We start from the raw sequence: 17,423 nt of genomic DNA on the forward strand, positions 1-17,423 counted from the left end.
GAGCTGAACAGCGTGAGACGGCGGCGGGGAAAAGGGGCGGTCGAGATGGAGATTGAGTCAATAAACTTTAAATTAATGTAATTTCGAGATAATGGCGGAGATAATTACAAAACAGAACCTGAGCTCCTGTGAGGGGAGCAGAGGCGGCTGATGGAGTTTGGAGGGAGGGGTGAGGGGGGTGGAGAGGGAGCTCTACAGTGGTCATGGAGAGTCATGACTATACTCGGAGGATGTGTGAGTGTGTGTTTGCGTGCATACCTGCAATGAGCAGCGTGTCCATGCGTGGTGGCGGCTGGGGGGGCTTGAATAGTTTGCTGATGTCCTCTTCAGGCAGCGGGGGCTCCCCTCTGCTCTGGCGCTGGGCGTTCTCTTGCTGCCGCCGCTGGAGGTACTGTGGAGGGAGCGATGCAGAGACAGAGAGGCGTGGCATTAGTGACGGCAGACACGGGAGAGGAGAGGATGAAAATAAAAGATAGATTGCGAATGGAAAAAGTGGGTTGGGAATTGAGGGAAGAAATCAAAAAAAGTGGACAGAAAGGGAGAACGGGATGGGCCGGAGATGACGAGGACAGGATGAGAACATAAAGAGAGGGGAAACAGAGAAAGAGGAGGAGTGGGAGTAGCAAAAGTTAAAGAAAAAACAAGTGAAGTGAGAACAAGGAAAATGCAAAGTAACACGACAGAAATAAAAGAGGAGAGCACAAAGTAAGAGAGACGATGCAAACAGTAAGAGGTGAGTGAGATGTAGAGAAACATAGTGATGAGAGATGAGATGTAAGAGACAGAGAGTAACAGAAGAGTTATAAGTGCTGACAGGGATGGAGTGATTTGTCGGGGGCTGACAGTCGGTAAATCAGTGAGGTGCTGGGTCTCTGGAGATCCTAAAAGCCTTCTTAATTTGGCAAGATGGAGGAGAGAGAGACAGACACACAGGTGGAAGAAGTGGTTGTGTCAAAGAAAGGAATAAAAAGTGAGTGGGAGCAGTGACTTCAACCACATCCCACAACGCACCTGTATGGTTGATTGAAGCTGAAAAAATTGCTAAGATAAACAATATGAATATGAAAATGAAAAATATATCTATTTGTTTAAATAAAACTTCTCTGCCACTGCACCGCAGCATGACTGTGTAATCAAAATGCTAATGCATAATTGTATGCAAATTCTAGAAACAACTCTTTTTTTTCTTATGCTTCAACTTACTCAGTATTCCATATAGATATACAATGCCTTAAAAAGTAATTTTTCCTACCAAGAAAAAAAAAAAAGTGTGGCACAAAAACAAGCAACCCTTGCTAAGTCAGCAAAATAGAAGCACCTTTGACTGCCACGCCCCCAACCACCCAGTTTTTCTGTACAAACTGCTCAATCTCTGTCAAGTTCTATGTGATGTGTGTGGGAACAGCCGTCCTACTACAAAGCCTGAACTGAAATGGGGTCTAGACTACTGTGTATCTTTGACTTCATGTTTGAGCTTGATGTCTTGGTAGAAAATAATCCTATCCCAGCAGTTCTTTTACAGCCTGCAGACAGATTTCTCTGAATTTTATTTTTCCTATATTCATTTTACCCTCAACCTTCACAAGCTTTCCAAAGCACCACTACAGCAAAACTGCTGGAACCACTGTGCTCCCAGCTGGGGAACATGCCTTTCTGGCATTGTGCTGCTTTCCTGAGTAAAGCTTCATTATGACAGCCCAATATTTTCATTTTTGGTATAATAAGTAGAGGTCCGCACAGACCAGGATCAAATTCTACTTATTATAAACCACATTATGCTCTCAGTAGATATGATGGCTTCTTTTCCTGCCATGAGTGCCGAGTTTGTCAGAAAATATGTCTGACAATGAATATCATGAGGCGAGCTCATTTCCAGAGCACAATGTTTGTGTGTGCAAAATAGGTGCTCTTAAACACAATTAAGGAATTGGTTTTTATTTACCCACAGAGATCGAATATAATAATTTAATATTTGAGCGTCTATAAAGAGTCTGGCAGGGTACAGAATATTTTACTGTTGCTCCATGTGGTGAAATGGGACTCTTAATTATGTCCACAAATTAATCTTTGAAGCATGTAAATGAATTTTGGATTGACCTTCAATGAATTTACAGTTGTTCTCCGGAGAATATTGTGGTATTTGGAGCCGCTTGTTAGCTGAGAATCGTCTTTCTGCTTGTGTCAGTGCTCTCGTTCTCTTCAGCTTAGGCCTAATTATCTTCTCGTCCCGTCAGCTAAGGTCCATCTTTGAGGTTTTTTTAAAATATATATAAAAATAAATAAATTATTCCGGCATGCTTTTACATGCTCTGCATTTCCAGTGGGCTCCATCAACCTCCACGTCTCATTACTGTTGCTTCACCATGCGCTTTATCTGGTCTCATCTGACTTTCGCCAACCTAACCGAGAGGTCAAAGGTCATTTTTACCAAAGACGCCCCCCTAAGCCCCAGTGGGCTTCATTTTCATTTTGAGCATATTTTGCTTCCAAATGCAGTCTCTCTTAAATTTAGCTGAATGTGTTTGCTTTCTGTTAAATTTTTACAAAATCATTACATGGCTATAACATAACGTTAAACCTTTTAATCGGAGCCCTTTCGTTTCTATCGTTAACCATAAATGACAATTCCTCAGTTCATATGATTACCACACTGCGCCATAACTAACCTCCTTTAAAAGTGCGCCTCGCTTTCAACAGATGTGGGGAAAAAAGAGAAAATGAATGAATTAAAAGAAGTGAGATGTACATTTCCTGTTACAAAGACTAACTTGGCTGCAGACTGTTCCTGGGAACCTGATATTTTCTAAATTCAGAGGGCTATAAATGAAAAATGGAGCCCTCTCAGCAGAACGCCTTTTTGCAACTTTCTATGATGATTAATAAGGTTCCATTTGTCCGGGAAGCAGCAGGGTCAATAGCACGAGATTACATGGAGCAAATACTGCAGATGTCTGAAAGGTTTTAACAGAGGCGCGCTTTCTCCTTCTCTGTGCGTTATTTGTTCATTGTCGAGACTCATGTGAAACGTGAAAAAAGGTGACACCATTAAAGGCCCCATCTGTGTGATATTGTGTATGACGAGAGTCTGGGTATAGGGGTGTACAGGGCTTCGGGGAGCTGGAGATGATGGGGAGGTCAGTGTGGGGAGGATGATGGATCATAATGGCTGCAGTGTGGGTGAATAGCCCGGGGATACGTGGGGATAAATCTAGGAGTGCGTTTTCGTTGTGTGCGTACTGAGGACGAGCTGTGGTCACCGATGCACGATTGTTGTGAGGTCTGCCTAATGACTGTGAACTTGGCTCTGGCTTTTTCTTCTGTCGGCCAAGAAGCTGATGAGTCAGCCCCAATCGCCATTAATACCTCAGACATTTTCTCATTTCCACTTGCTGAAAATAATGACAAAATAGCGCGACCGGTTTTACCGTGGGTGTACGTTTGTGCGCACATTAGTGAGTCACCTGTGCCTCCGCTCTTCCATTTTCCCAAGCAGCGCGCCCGTGAGAGTCGCTGACTGTTAGCAATAGCATGTTTTGCCGGATGTTTATGATGCATCTGGACGAGGTTGTAGCTGCAGATGGTATGAGGCTCACTCTGTGTGTGTCTGTGTGCAAGTGCGTTTCGTTCTGGTTTGCTTCGTGCCTCCAGTTCGTGCTTGGAGGTGGTGTGTGCATCTGTGAGCCTTTACACACACAGTACATTTGTCACAGTGCGCTTGTGTTTTGCAAAACGCTTTTAAATGAAGTCTGAGTTCGTGATGTGTCTCGCTGTTACAGACAACAAATATAAACAGAGGATTTTCACTTCAGATGAAAAGCTCAGTTTACTAATGCCAGCTTTCGGTTTATATGTATCAGCTTTCCATAACCTCTGAACCTGCTTTTCTTAAGTACCTAAAGAGAAATATTGCTGTGACTGTATTACAGTGAGTAAGGACATTACCTCTTCCTTGACAGGAGGAGGATGAGGATGACGGTGCCTGAAATTGAAAATCTGCTGATCTACAGCAGTAACTGAAATGAGGTGACTGATGATAACACTATGACAGATATTGCAAAATTAACATTAGTCATTCTCTAATTGGTGCAAACTCAAGACAAGAGAAATCACTTTCAAACTGATCTCGGTGCCTCTGCTTGAATCTACTTGTGACACGAGTTTCATCTTTTATTCTTCATCTTTTTGTCCCCCTGCTTTCTGTGTCTGAACCTCTACAATGACAACTGCATCACGTGCACGAGAATCTGCTGTGTTTTTTCACACAGGGATGAAAGTCAGCGTGAACATGACTCAAAATCACACTCAGCAACACAACTGAACTTTACCAGATCCAACCGGAAGATCCTGCGCTTTCAATCCAAATTATTTTGAGCCGACTTAACATGAATATGGTAGCGTTTCTTGCTTGATCCCTCCTCAGAACCTAGGACACTTATTTAACATTTTTACATTGTAGTTCCTGCTTTGACTCCTCAGTATGTACACGTATAAGCCTGCAGGACCATATTCCTACATGTGCGTGTGTGGGGGTGTGTTTGATACCTGGTGCTTTTGCTGCTTGCCTGCTGTGATTATAGCTGCAATTGGTTGTGCCCATGTCTGACAGAAATCTACCTGCTGTTTTCCTGCTGAGACTGTGGCTGTAGGTGCATCTGTTTCTGTGTGTGTGTGTGTGTGTGTGTGTGTGTGTGTGTGTGTGTGTGTGTGTGTGTGTGTCACGGTGCATTCATGCATTCAAGAGTTACCTGGTGCTTCTGCTGCTGCTGCTTGCTCAGGTTGCGGCTGTAGGTGTTATATTTGACAATGTCTTGGCTCATGTCATCCACTCTGTCCATCAGGAGCTGAAGGCTCTTCTCCAAGTGGTTGCTGGAACAAAATTGACAGCGTGTCACTCAAACAGGTTTTTGTACTGTCAACAGCACTTGTGAACCTCAGTGAAATGTTTTTACCTTTCCACAAAAAAAATCTCTTTAAATTAACAGCTCACACTAATCCATATTTAATTTCAACTTTTAGTTGTAACCTCTTAGTTATGTGCGATAAGTATGAAGGCTCAAAACAAAACAAAGGGAAAGACCTCAGAAAGCATCAGTGTACAGCACTGGCGTGTTTAACTGGCTTGGTTGGTGTGGAGAATCACAGGTCTGACAAACTGCAAGTACGAGGAGACGGCTCTTCAGTAAGTTTACACATATCTCAGACATAATAGGCTCCTCATTGTTGCTGCTCCTTCTAAATGTAATGTGATATGCAACATCGCCTTTATTGTTATGAGCTGTACAGATATGCTAGAGAATTTAGCTCCTGCTCCTTACTAGCAGTGTGTTTGACACCTGCTCATTGCAAGAAGAACACTTCAAATAAGACAGTGCCACTGACAAAACTATCAAGTTGGGCTAAGTTATGACTGACTGGGTGAAAGACTTGTTGCTTCATTTGGCCTTAGGAGGAATTTGCTGTTCCAGTGTCTTGCTCCGGTACACTTTGACAGGTGGAGCCAAGGAAATGTTCCCCTGTGGATGACCTGAGCAGCCTCCTGAGCTGAGATCCAGTGCAATTCAATTCAATTTATACAGTGCCAAATCAAAACAGCAGTTACCTCGAGGCGCTTCATATTGTAAAGTAAAGACCTATGAGAAGGCATTTAGCAGCAGTGGGAAGGAAAAACTCCCTTTTAACAGGAAGAAACCTTTGACAGAACCAGGTTAAGGGAGAGGCAGGCATCAGGTGAGGAGAGGAAGACAGGACAGAAGACACACTGTGGAAGAGAGGCAGAGCTTAACTAATGATTAAATGCAGTGATTTATAAACACAGAGTGAAAAAAGGTAGGCGAAGAAGTAACACTCATTGTATCACTGGAAGCTCCCAGCAGCCTAGGCCTATTGCAGCATAACTACAGGAGAATTCAGGGTTACTTGATCCAGCGCCAATTATAAGCTTTTCTTTTTCTTTTTTTTTTTTTAAAGATCCCTCCTCTTTTATGCCTAAAGCTTTGCCAACAGAGCGTCTTCTACAGATCACAGGTTGACACAAGGTATTTATTTGGCTGATTCACAACTCTTCCAAATCAACTAAAATGGTATAAAATAAATAAATAAATAAAAAAAAACCTTAGATGCATACTTCCTTCTTGACACTAAATCAGAAGACAACTATTCCTGTCAAGAATTGACCACTATGAATCTAAAACTTTCCAAGCTTTGAGAAGTCAAGGTCTTTGAATCCATCCCGACTTAATCTTTGACCTTTCACCTCCTACCAAGTGTGTTGCTCTCGAGACCCATGACCTGAAAGTCACCTGTGATCCCAGGTTTGGACAGTACTTGGTACAGGTCCTGGGGACCTTACTTCATGCCCCTCTCCTACACATTTCTGTGATGTCGTCACATCCTTCATGTTTTTCCAATGCTGCCATGCTGACAAGACTCAAAACAGAGCGCCACCAGCATTCCACTTCCCTCTCGTCCCATGAGCTCCATTTTTAACAGGATGTCTCGCTACCTTCTTAAGTTCAACCTTCACAAGACTGCAGAGCTCTACTTCAAGTTGTATCCCTCTTGTACTTCCGAGTTGTATTGTTTCATTTATGAATGTTTGGGTGCTACATAATGCAGTATGTACTGTGGGAAAACAGATTCGTAGTGTTTATTTAAATGACAGCTATACCCGTAAGAACTGCCAAAACCGTGTATGTTTTGGCAGTGTGCATACTTGTGCTGATGTAACTGTTGTGCGTTTGTATAAATATGTTAGTGTGTGGGAAGACTGGAGCGTGCTTTGAATGGTTTTAGTTACATTCCTCTCTGCTCTGAGTTTTATTAACAATTTCTAAAGGAATCAATATTTGTCTCTCAGCCCGTCACAATCTGTTTATTTTGTTGAAAGCCAAGAAAAAGAGATTACCGTCTCAACTTAAATTTGAGCCTAAACCCACTTAAACTCACTATATCTGCACTGACACCACAGAAACAATCTCCACTGTAACCATAATTGACCTGAGCCACATACATTTCCCATAACAATTTGTGCATATTTATTTCATATTCAATTCTTCAGCTTTCTGTAGTTCAAATGAAACCCACTCAGTCATGTCGGAGTATTCTGATCCCTTTACTTGTGCAGTTTATAAAATACCCGGTGTTTTCTTTTAGACTTGTTTGGAGCCCTGCCCAGTTATTTCAGATTTTGACTTTTCAGGTCAGAGAATCTTTTTCTTCAACTTCTCAGAGTTTTTTTAAATGCAGTTTGACCAACTCCAACAAGGCTGTCTTGTGCCTTTTACTCAGTTGGTCTCCATCTACCTACTCTAGCACAGAGGTCTAAATTGAGGGTTGCTGAATGGGCTGTCCTTTTAGCAGGCTTTCTCATTTCGCCAAAGGATTTCTAAACTAGCTGTTGTGACTGCTGGGTTTTGGTCACCACTACGACCAAGGACTGGCTGACTCGGTAACTCAGTTTGAAACCACCAGGTCATATTAGGAGTACTGGTGTATTCACAATTACAGAGGTCACTACGCTCTAAGCAACACTTAAAGATTTAGAAATGGTTTTGTGCTGTTGCCTTGATCCGTGTCTGGTTGGGCATCTGCAGAGAGTTAGACTTAATGGCTTGTCGTGACACGTACTGTGAATTGTGACTCTCTTAATACAGAGATATTTTTATAGCAGCCCCTTGTCTGCAATACAACTCCGCCATTTTTGGTGAGCACATAAAAACCCCTCGAACCATTCGCAGAAGCTAAGGCCTCTTGATGGCTTTAGCAGAGGGATCATCACACATAACATCTCCCCAATCGAGGCTTTGCTCCAATGGATTCCGGTACATGTTCATAATACTTTTTTTTTATTTTACTGACTGCCCTTAAAGCAAGTCTGGTTCTGGCCTCGAAGTACATTTCATATCATATGTTGACCTGAATTTGCAGTCCTAGATACCTTTCGTTGTTCAAAAAGTTAACGCGTTATTCTAAAGGTTGCCGTGCTTGCGCCAGGCCCTCTTGGTCGTGACCTGCCTGAGGAGACCTGGTTTGAAAAATCCATAATAATCTCCTCATCTTCTTAAAAACATATTTATAAACTTGCATTTATGTGATGTTGTTAGGTGATGTCTTTCACAGTCCATTACTGGCTACCACCTTGTTTTATTTAGTCGTTTGTGCTTCCTTTGACTTTAATCTTCCGCTTGTATTTATCGTTTATTCTCATCATCTCTTATGCATTTTGCATCCTTATTCTTGCTAATTTAATTCTAGCAAAGCTTTAACTTAATTGCATCCATTTCTTCTGGCTCTAATGTTTGGCCGTCTGATTTTACCTTCTGAGTATTATTTGGTTTGTTTGCCAAAGCACTTTGTAAACTCGGTTTGTAAAGAGGGGCTATAATTTGTATGGCTTACATAAAGCAATAAATGTGCATAAAGTGGTTTTGAATTTTTGTCTGGAGTAATTGCATACTGAGGAAAAGTTTCTCCTGTCACGGCGCTGCTTTGCAAGCAACAGATGACATAAAATTACAGTCCAACACTAAAAATACTGTAGTTCTCATATTTGAAAATTTACAGTTTCACTGCTGCATGCAAGCTCTGTTTTCAGGTTTTATATTAAAGCATGAGCAACATACAGAACAATATATCAGGTCTGCGGCTACAGTGCACACCAGAACAGAAACTACAGGACAATAAGTATTTGCATAAAGTTAAGCAGTAATACATTTTGGAAATTTATGCACATTCTAAAGACTCATCGTGATCATCTTGGTTTACCATCGCCTTCCATTAACTGCAAACACCTTAATTATATTTACATGAAAATATGCACACCGAGAGAAAATTAATGCAACTAACCACAGGCATGCTGATAATTATATGAACAGTGCTGACGATGATTTATAGTGCTATTCTCACATGCCTTAACTATCTGTGACACTATCCGTATTATACTGTTGCATCTGCATGAGGCGTGCGTTAATATAAGCGATTAGATAATCTACTTAAATGCTTGCATACTGCCCTTTATTCAGAATTTTAGTTAGAAAAAGCTGAACAGGTTTCAGAAAGATCAAACTACTTAAAGCCATCATGCAAAACACGTAAAATTTCCACTAACTTCAAAGCCATTTCCATAATCTGGACGGCCTGAACCATTTCCAGTACAGTAGTGTTTGCCTGTGAGGACTGTTGCGTGATCAGTTTGTCAACCCTCCATTGTAAACATGCAAACCGATGGCCCAGGACCAACTCTCAGCATAACACTTCCCTACTGCGTCCCTCTGACTGTGTCAGAATTGATTCTCGCTGACGAGAGCCCATTTAAAGCTATTTCATCCAGCAATATGGTGGCTAATTTGTGTGGTGCGCATGAATAATATATGCGAAAGAATCCACCTAGGATCCTTCAAAACATCTGCCGTTTATGTAAGTGTCAAATGCCTGAGCTGGACTGAGTGTGTGTTTGTGAGCTTTACTGTGTGCCGGTGGGGAGTAAGAGTGACTTGCAATTTCGTGGGATTTCTTATCAGTTTGTATGTCTTTTGTCCCTGATTGTGAAATTGCAAGATTTTTGGAGAGCTTATGTAACAAATGAAAAAACGAGAAACTGACAAGTAAAAATTAAAAGGACTATTTTATCAAAGACTAAAAAAAAAAACTTCACTCCCAGTCCACAGACTTCCTTTACTGAGCTTTGAGCTTCCAACTGCATCAGTGTCTCGTGTGTCTGATAACTAGTTTAGTGTACTGGAGCATGTTCAGTTTGATATTCTGTTTTCAAAACCCTGACCATACTAGAAAAACCGCATAACTGCTCCGTGTCTTCTCCAAACACTCGAAAACTGAATGTTACCAGTTACAGAAAGTTGCTACAACTGCACGCTGAATAATGTATCCCACACTCCACAACGTCTGGCCATAAACTCCACAGGGTTAAATTATTCAGAGGCATCAGCAAGCTTTGCAATCAATACTGAATTAGAAATCAAAGTCTATCTAGGGATTTCGCACCATCGCCGATTCTGTCAAGTTCAGTGGAGGACAGTACAGTGTACAGTAGGAGTGCCTGTGTCCACAGGGTTGTATTCGCCCAGGACAAAAGAGGACAAACCTGCATTGTTGTGTGAGCAAAAGTTGGCTGACATTCACTAAAACTGAAAGTTCAGAGGGGAGTTGTTTAACAAAGCTGCCAAGGAAATGACTTCCACTCTTAGAATGAGCGTTTTATTCTGATGGAGTCTTTTTAACTGATGGACTCGAGCACAATGTGGATTGCTGGCTTGCGCCGCCAGCGGAATAATTTGTTTTAAAGAGGACTCGAAATAAATCTAAAAAGATTTTTCCCCAACGTACGCGCACAGCATTGTCTCAGTTATATAAAAAAAAAGAAAAAGATGAATGTTAGCTTTGGCACAAATTTAAAACCTTATGTGACTGAATACCTTTCTCCATCCCTCACTGCTTCCTGCCCATCATCATTATTTCAGTTCCGTCTCCTTTTAAGAGAAGGATCTATTATTGGCTTTTGTTCAAAAATACCTCTTCTTATAGTCCATCTCGATGGATCAAGTTTGTGTGTCAAGGGTCAAATTTTTCTGCAGATCATTTCATTCACACAGACACTTCTGTCAACACCTGCCTCATGACCCTATTTCCAGTTATTTCTCTTCACCTGCATCAGCAGCTATAGCACACAAAGCCTTAAAAGTTCTCCCCTCCCCCCCACTCACCGAAAACTTATCAGGGTAATTTAATATCAGAGAAAATATGTTTACATATTTTTCACTTTTCCAACAGTAAAAGAGTCCAGGCAGGAGGCCAAATACACTAATCAGACAGATACTGGGGGTAATGAACTAAATGGGAAATTTACACATGAGTGAAGACCTTGTAAAAGGCCCAAAATGTAGTTTAGTTTTAATAACATTGCAAACATGGGTATTTCAAGAGGGCTGTGGGGGTTGAAAGGCTACATAGATGAATTTACATTCATACAATCCATCACCACGATCAACATCATCATCTGTGGTAAGAAGAACCCTGTTTGCTGGAGTGAAACTGCACTCTCTCAGCGTTAGACATAGATGACATTGACAAATGGGACCGCAGATTGGAAAATGAGACAAAAGGAAAAACATTAAATAAAACCCATTATCGTTTACTTTTTCTTCTTTTTTTCCCCCCCCCCCCTTTTTTTTTTCAAAGGGGTGGAAATGAGGAGAAAAGGGTGGGGCTGTCAGCAGAAGATGTAGAGAGATGGAGCGCTACAATCCAATACGAGGGCAGAGCTGTGCAGCAATCTGACAACTTCGGGGAAACAATTTCATCTTGCCAGACATCCCATCGGCGGTTGTGTCGAAAAACCTACGGGGGAGGGCCATCCTGCTTCTGCTCCGTTTTGGGCGATATCAAAAGCTATGCTTCAACTTCAGAGTAATCACTTGGAAAATGGAACAATATGCAAGAATAGTGAGCCATTCTCCTTCACTCTATTTAGTAATTTGGAAGAAAATTGCTGGGGTTTCTGCCTGCCTCTGTTGGCCATGCTCATGGAACCTACATGTCTGCCTGCATGAGGCCTCATTTAAGTCATGCCATACTTGCGTTTAAGGACACAGTTGAGGAGAATAACAACAACTCCCGATGTGCCTCGCCGCAGCGTGCAAGTGAGCACAGTGTTTTGCGCGCTGCCAGTGTGTAAATCAGCACTTTGAGTCGTTATTGTGCTAATTTCTCACACCTGCCCCTGGGAAGCTTTTTGATTAGCAGCTTCACAGCTGTTGCTCCACTTGCAGCGATTTATCTCCATAAATGATTGCTGATAAATTCTCCTGAGACTGATGCTGAGTGCCTCTGAGATATAAATGCGAGACTTAAAGAGCCAGGCTGTGAGTTGATATGGTGGGGTGATATTTGTTCATATTGTGCTCATTAGTGATGGTAGGCAAAGTTTGATGGCAGGTCCTGCTTTTGAAGACATTTTGGAATAAATAGGCTGTGACATTTAAAATGTGGCATTTACCGGACCGAGTTTTAGAGTGAATCTCTCAATCAAACATCCAATTCCATCCTAAAAGGTACAGGATTGGGAAATCGGATAAGTGGTCAGACGTGCCCTGGAATGCATTTGTGGGCAGTGATTGGAACAATTTACAAAATCCCCCCCCCCAAAATGTAGCACCTACTATCTGGTACGATCCAGTTATTTTAGAATAAAGGTAAAGGAATTGGTTTGATTACTTGTTCCTTCTTTTTTTAAATATATATTCTTCATACCAAATAACATAAAAAGAAGAAAATAATCCCATTTAAAAGTCCTCTCTCGTAACTTTTGTCAGCACAACATAAAACCCCATTATTTCCAAAAGGCTATTATGGGTGGAAAGGGACACAGTTGTTTATGCTATTAAGGCTGCTGGTGTAGTTTGTCTTCCAGCTTACAACTCCAATTTCAAAAAAAGTTGTGAAATATAAATAAAACACAAATGCAATGTTTAAACTGAGAAAATATACTATTTTCAGATAAATAAATAAATAAGGCCATTTTGGATTTAACAGCAGCAACACATCCCAAAAAAGCTGGGACAGGGCCATGTTTACCAGTGTGTAACACCCACTTTTCTTTCAACAACAGTCTGGGAACTGAGGAGACCAGCTGCTGGACTTTTAGCAGAGGAATATTGTCCCATTCTTGTCCGTCTGATTATTCTTGCTCTAGCAGCTCAACAGTCCTTGGCCTTATTTGCCATGTTGCTCATTTCATAATGTGCCAAATGTTTTCAGATGGTGAAAGGTCTGGATCGCAGCCAGGCCACATTAGCATCTGGACTCTTCTACTATGAAGCCATGCTGTTATCATAGCTTCAGTGTGCAGTCAAGCATGTTCTGGGTGAAATATGCAGGACCTTCCCTACAAACTTGATATGAGCACATGTTGCTCTAAAACCTGTATACACCTTTAAGCACGGATGGTGCCGAGCTGCCAATTTCACAGGCACGATAAAAGTGCTGATAAAAAGCTGGACGGTCCCTCTGCTCTTCAGTGCAGAGGGCGAAGCATGTTTACAAAATAAATTTGAAATTTGGATTTGTCCAGGTCCATTTTAACCCTGGAGAACCCATGCGGTCGGATCCGACCGCATGGGTTCTCCAGGGTTAAATAGGTTTGGGTCAGAGAAGAAGGCAGTGTTTCTAGACCATGTTCATATATAGCGTCATCTTTGGATCACTGAGACTGAACTTGATTGATTTCTGGAAGTGCTTCTAAGCCCATGTGATGATTTCCATGACAAAACCCCACCTGTTTTTAAATGCAGTGTTGCCCAAAGACCTGAAGCTCATGAGCATCCAACATTTCCATCCCTGTCCCTTACACACAGACTTGTCCAGATTCTTTGAATCATTTGGTGAGATTATATATTGAAGAGGATGAGTTATTCAAAGTTTTCAAACTTTTACATTGAGGGACATTATTATGAAATTGCTCCATGTGTTTATAGATGCAGTTTTTTGGAGTTTGCTGTACATCTTTACTTCTGTGAAACTCTAACAAGCTCTTTTGTTTATGTCCAGTCGTGTTACCTGAAATCGTGTTACTACCCAAAATTTGCAGTTCATTCCTTTATGCTTTTATTTACATTTTTCCCAACTTCCCAACATTTGGAATAGGGACAGTAGACACTGTGCATCCACCTCAATGTATCTGACCTTTTCCTCATGAATGAATCATCTCCATGTTCAACCATGTCAGAGCCATCTGACCTAAACACTGCAATGCAATAATAAAAATGTAATAATATTGATATGTATAATATCAATAACACATAAATCTATATTATTATACCAAGTAAAATTTCTCAACTAGTACTAAACCCAAGTATAGGAGATGGAAGTGGATGTAAGGAGATCCGGTGTGGTGGCCCTGGGGAGGGTACGCAAAAGGCAGAATGCATCAATAAACTGCTTATTCTTTCATTCAATCTAGCAGCTTTTGGAACAGTTGAGAAGACACAGATTAATGCCCAAGAGTTCGCTAATGTCAAATCAATTTTAATTTAGAAGTAGCCTTAAGTCATGTCTGTTGAAGCAGCCTGCAAGCTTAAAGAGATACCCTCAATATGGCTTCAAAGCTTGTAAGATGATTTTAAGAACTACCTGCATTCTTTAGTAGATAAGTACTCAGTGTACTATGGTGACTATGTACAAAGAAATCAAACTAAGGTGACACTTTGCTCAGAGCTGGATTGTGTGGGCTGAAAGAATTTCCATCAATAACCACTTTTCCTCTGTTTGACTGTAGATTTTACACAAAGCCTGAAAAGAGATGGTACGAATTTCAGATGACCTTATTGAGCCATTAAGGTGAAATATTGAAAAACGTCCTGCAGTTACGATGTCCCACAGATCTTTTCATTTGCATTGTAAGATTAGCTATTTGTCGGCTTTGCAAACAGGAGTCTTGAAACTTGAAAAGAAACCATAACACAGGGTTTTAAATCTGGGAATTAAAAAAAAAAAAAAATGTATATACAACATCAGGAAGAAAACCAAAGCACTCACACTGCAATGCGGGCATGAGAATAGATAATAAAAGTAAAGCCGCACTAAAGGTTAGGAAACATATGTTGATAACCCTTCAAAAAAACATCCAGAAAAACTTCCCCTCTTGAGAAAAACGTGTAGTCCACCAATATCTTATTTGCCTTTTTACAACCGAGGTGTCTGGCCTTGGGCCCTTGTGGTAAATGGCTGCATGAGCTCATGTCTGACCTGCTTGAGAGGTTTAGCAGTTCGTGCTTGTCGGCGACCGTGGACTTGTCCTCCAGCTCCCACATTAGTACATTGATAAGATGGGAGTTTTTGATGACGATGGGCACCTCCTCAAACATTTGTTCAAAGCCAATGTTGGCCTTCTTCAAGCTAAAGAGAGACAGAGAAAGAGAAGAAAAGAGGGGAGACAGGAGGTAAAGGTGAAATCACATTTCTTCACATTTCTCGTGTGGATTTTTCTGGACCATCTTTCTACTTTAAACTCACTCGAAGTGTGATGGACCCAATGATGTGGCTGAAAATTAATGATGCCAAACAAAAAAGTGGTGGGTGTTTAAACATCTCATATGATTTCTAAGGGAACCCTGATGGACTTCAGTGCCTGGCCCCGTGTGATAACCACTGTTCTTTTTGTTGTGCTGAATCACAGTCAGAGGTTTATACTAACTACAGGATTTTTTTTTCTATTAGAAACATTAAGTTGTTTTAAAGGGACAGCTACCTTGACACAAAAGAGAGTGAATCAGAGTGGAAAATAAACAACTGTTAGACCCTGAAAGAAAGAAAAAACAAACCTGGTCTTAGCTGATCTATAGCAATTGCGAATACATTTTTAAGTGAACAGACGGTGGTTTGGGGTTAATAGTTGCTCTGCTGGGACTCATTTGCATTCAAGTGTTGAAATCAGTTTTTCTAGTCTGTTCCTCTGCTACTGCTTCTGGCTTCTTTCCAAATTTTCGTGTTCGTTAGCATGCGTTTCTCCTTATTAAAACAAAAGCTGCATTTCAGTATTGTGCAATATTGAAAAATATTATAATGCATGTTACACGCTGACATGTGAAAATGCTGTCATTGATTCAGCAGTTCATATTGCCTCCCAATAGCAATGTTAGCCACAGTAACCAGTATGAACTTTGCGGGAGGGCTATTATGCCAAGCACACAAGGCACTGACTAATTCCTGATCAACTCCTCGGGAGCTGAAAGCCGCACCTCTCTCTCCCTCTTTCTAACAGGGGTCTGTTAACACAAAATGGAACTTCAATCTTTGCTTAATGTCTCACATAAATCTAATAACCCTGACTGACTGCCTCGGCTCAGCCTGTCACTCGCACACAGTGGACGGGCTACAAACTAATGTCTGTATGTGTCTAATGTTGCCTTGTTAGATGCATTGTGCTTGTTATGAGATCAATACACTCACTGCATTAATCTGCCGTGTGCAATGTACCAGAAACAGAGATGTTTGGGCTGTATAATTCGTGTCTGTGTGATAAATAGGGATGTGGAGCATCACTGATTTTAAGTTATTCTGAAAGATATTGTTTTACATTCTAAGTAGAGCAGCACCTCAAGCAAACTTTAAGAGGGGACTCGGAGGCAAAAGCAAGACGACAATGGTGCCTCGGGCTCCGAGTCAGTATGGGTAACAGCAGTCTATAAGGAAATCCATAATGATATAAACACTGTTTGCTAAAGATTTGGCACAATTATCAATCTAGAGGGCTTTAAAACATTTCCTGCATTCGATGACCTTTTCAAATGCCGCCAGATTGATATAAAAAGGTGGCTATGAGGAAACAGAAGGACAGCACATTCTAGGCAGGACAAATTGTTCAACCATACTAGACTCTGGCACACTTAATGCCACGCTCTTTACAAGTCGGGCCCCGCTGGACAAAGCCAAAAGGTTGACTCCACAGGCAGACTAATTTGAAGCTTCAGATTTCGCGTTGAAGTGGACGCTATTGACCACTGCCTTCATAGCCCGACAGACTTGGAGGGCAGTTCAAAGGGATGAGCCTATTCAACAGTCATCTATCCTTGCCTTTCATTTCAAAAAAAAGGTGCACAATATATGCAAGCTTATGCAACATCAAATACAGCAACATGAAAGAGGCTGATTTTTTACTGCACATTGTAGCAGAGGGGAAAAATGAAACACTTTTGAAGTTTTGCATCTTTGGAGGAGGGAAAATGTTATTGATATTCAGATTTCTAGTCTATTTTGGAAATAATAGGATAGAGACGAGATTGTTGTAATGTGGCGATATTGTCCTTTCCTGCCCTGAGCTGCCCTCTTTCAATCACGGACTTATTGGGAACACTGATAGCTACAGATTGGGGCTATAATAAATCATAGGAACTAATGAAAAGCTGCAGAAATGAGAAGGATCCTGACTCTGGGCCAAATACAGTGGGTCAATAACAGAGTGGCTGGCAGACGCACACAGGTGGCGAAATACAGAGGAAATTGGGAGAGAGGGAAATTAAATGATGCAGTTAAATTGCCGTACTGCCTGCAAATACGCTTGCTTTTAGTGGATTTCAAAGTGTATATCTAAAGATTTTTAATGGACAGCCTGCGGTGTTTCTCCACTGGGCCGTTACGCTCGCATTTGTCCGAGCGTTTGCGCCCTCGTGCATTTCTGCATGTGGGAGCTGGTGCACCGGCACCACCCTGAACTGCCGCACCGGCACCACCCTGAACTGCCAGGAAAATAGTCCCCCTCATTACAGACGTTTTTAGCAGCAATTTAAAAGCAATTACGATAAGCCTTGGGGTCAGAAAAAGTGTAAACATGGTACATTTGTTTGACGGGCAAGGGCGAGATGATAAATCATCATCATCAGCATCCATCTTCAACTGCTACTAAATACCTCCCC

The 17,423-nt window shown here is 41.4% G+C and overlaps 1 protein-coding gene and 1 long non-coding RNA gene across 2 annotated transcripts in view; one reads left to right on the forward strand and one right to left on the reverse strand.

The window, feature by feature from the left end:
- LOC120722285 (eukaryotic translation initiation factor 3 subunit H) overlaps positions 1 to 17,423 on the reverse strand; it is a 59,761-nt gene that overhangs the window by 504 nt on the left and 41,834 nt on the right. Inside the window, exons 5-7 of the mRNA XM_040013214.1 lie at positions 14,758 to 14,907; positions 4,746 to 4,866; positions 259 to 391 (exon numbers count right to left, since the gene is read on the reverse strand). Coding sequence (XP_039869148.1) covers positions 259 to 391; positions 4,746 to 4,866; positions 14,758 to 14,907 — 404 coding nt within the window. The remainder of the gene's footprint in view (positions 1 to 258; positions 392 to 4,745; positions 4,867 to 14,757; positions 14,908 to 17,423) is intronic.
- On the forward strand, positions 9,132 to 12,154 carry LOC120722287. Its single transcript, XR_005693396.1, has 2 exons — positions 9,132 to 9,414; positions 11,194 to 12,154. It is a non-coding gene; the product is annotated as an uncharacterized LOC120722287 (long non-coding RNA).

This window comes from Simochromis diagramma, unplaced genomic scaffold (genome assembly GCF_900408965.1).
Source record: "Simochromis diagramma unplaced genomic scaffold, fSimDia1.1 OVJJ01000618.1, whole genome shotgun sequence".
In the NCBI taxonomy this organism is placed as follows: Eukaryota; Metazoa; Chordata; class Actinopteri; order Cichliformes; family Cichlidae; genus Simochromis; species Simochromis diagramma.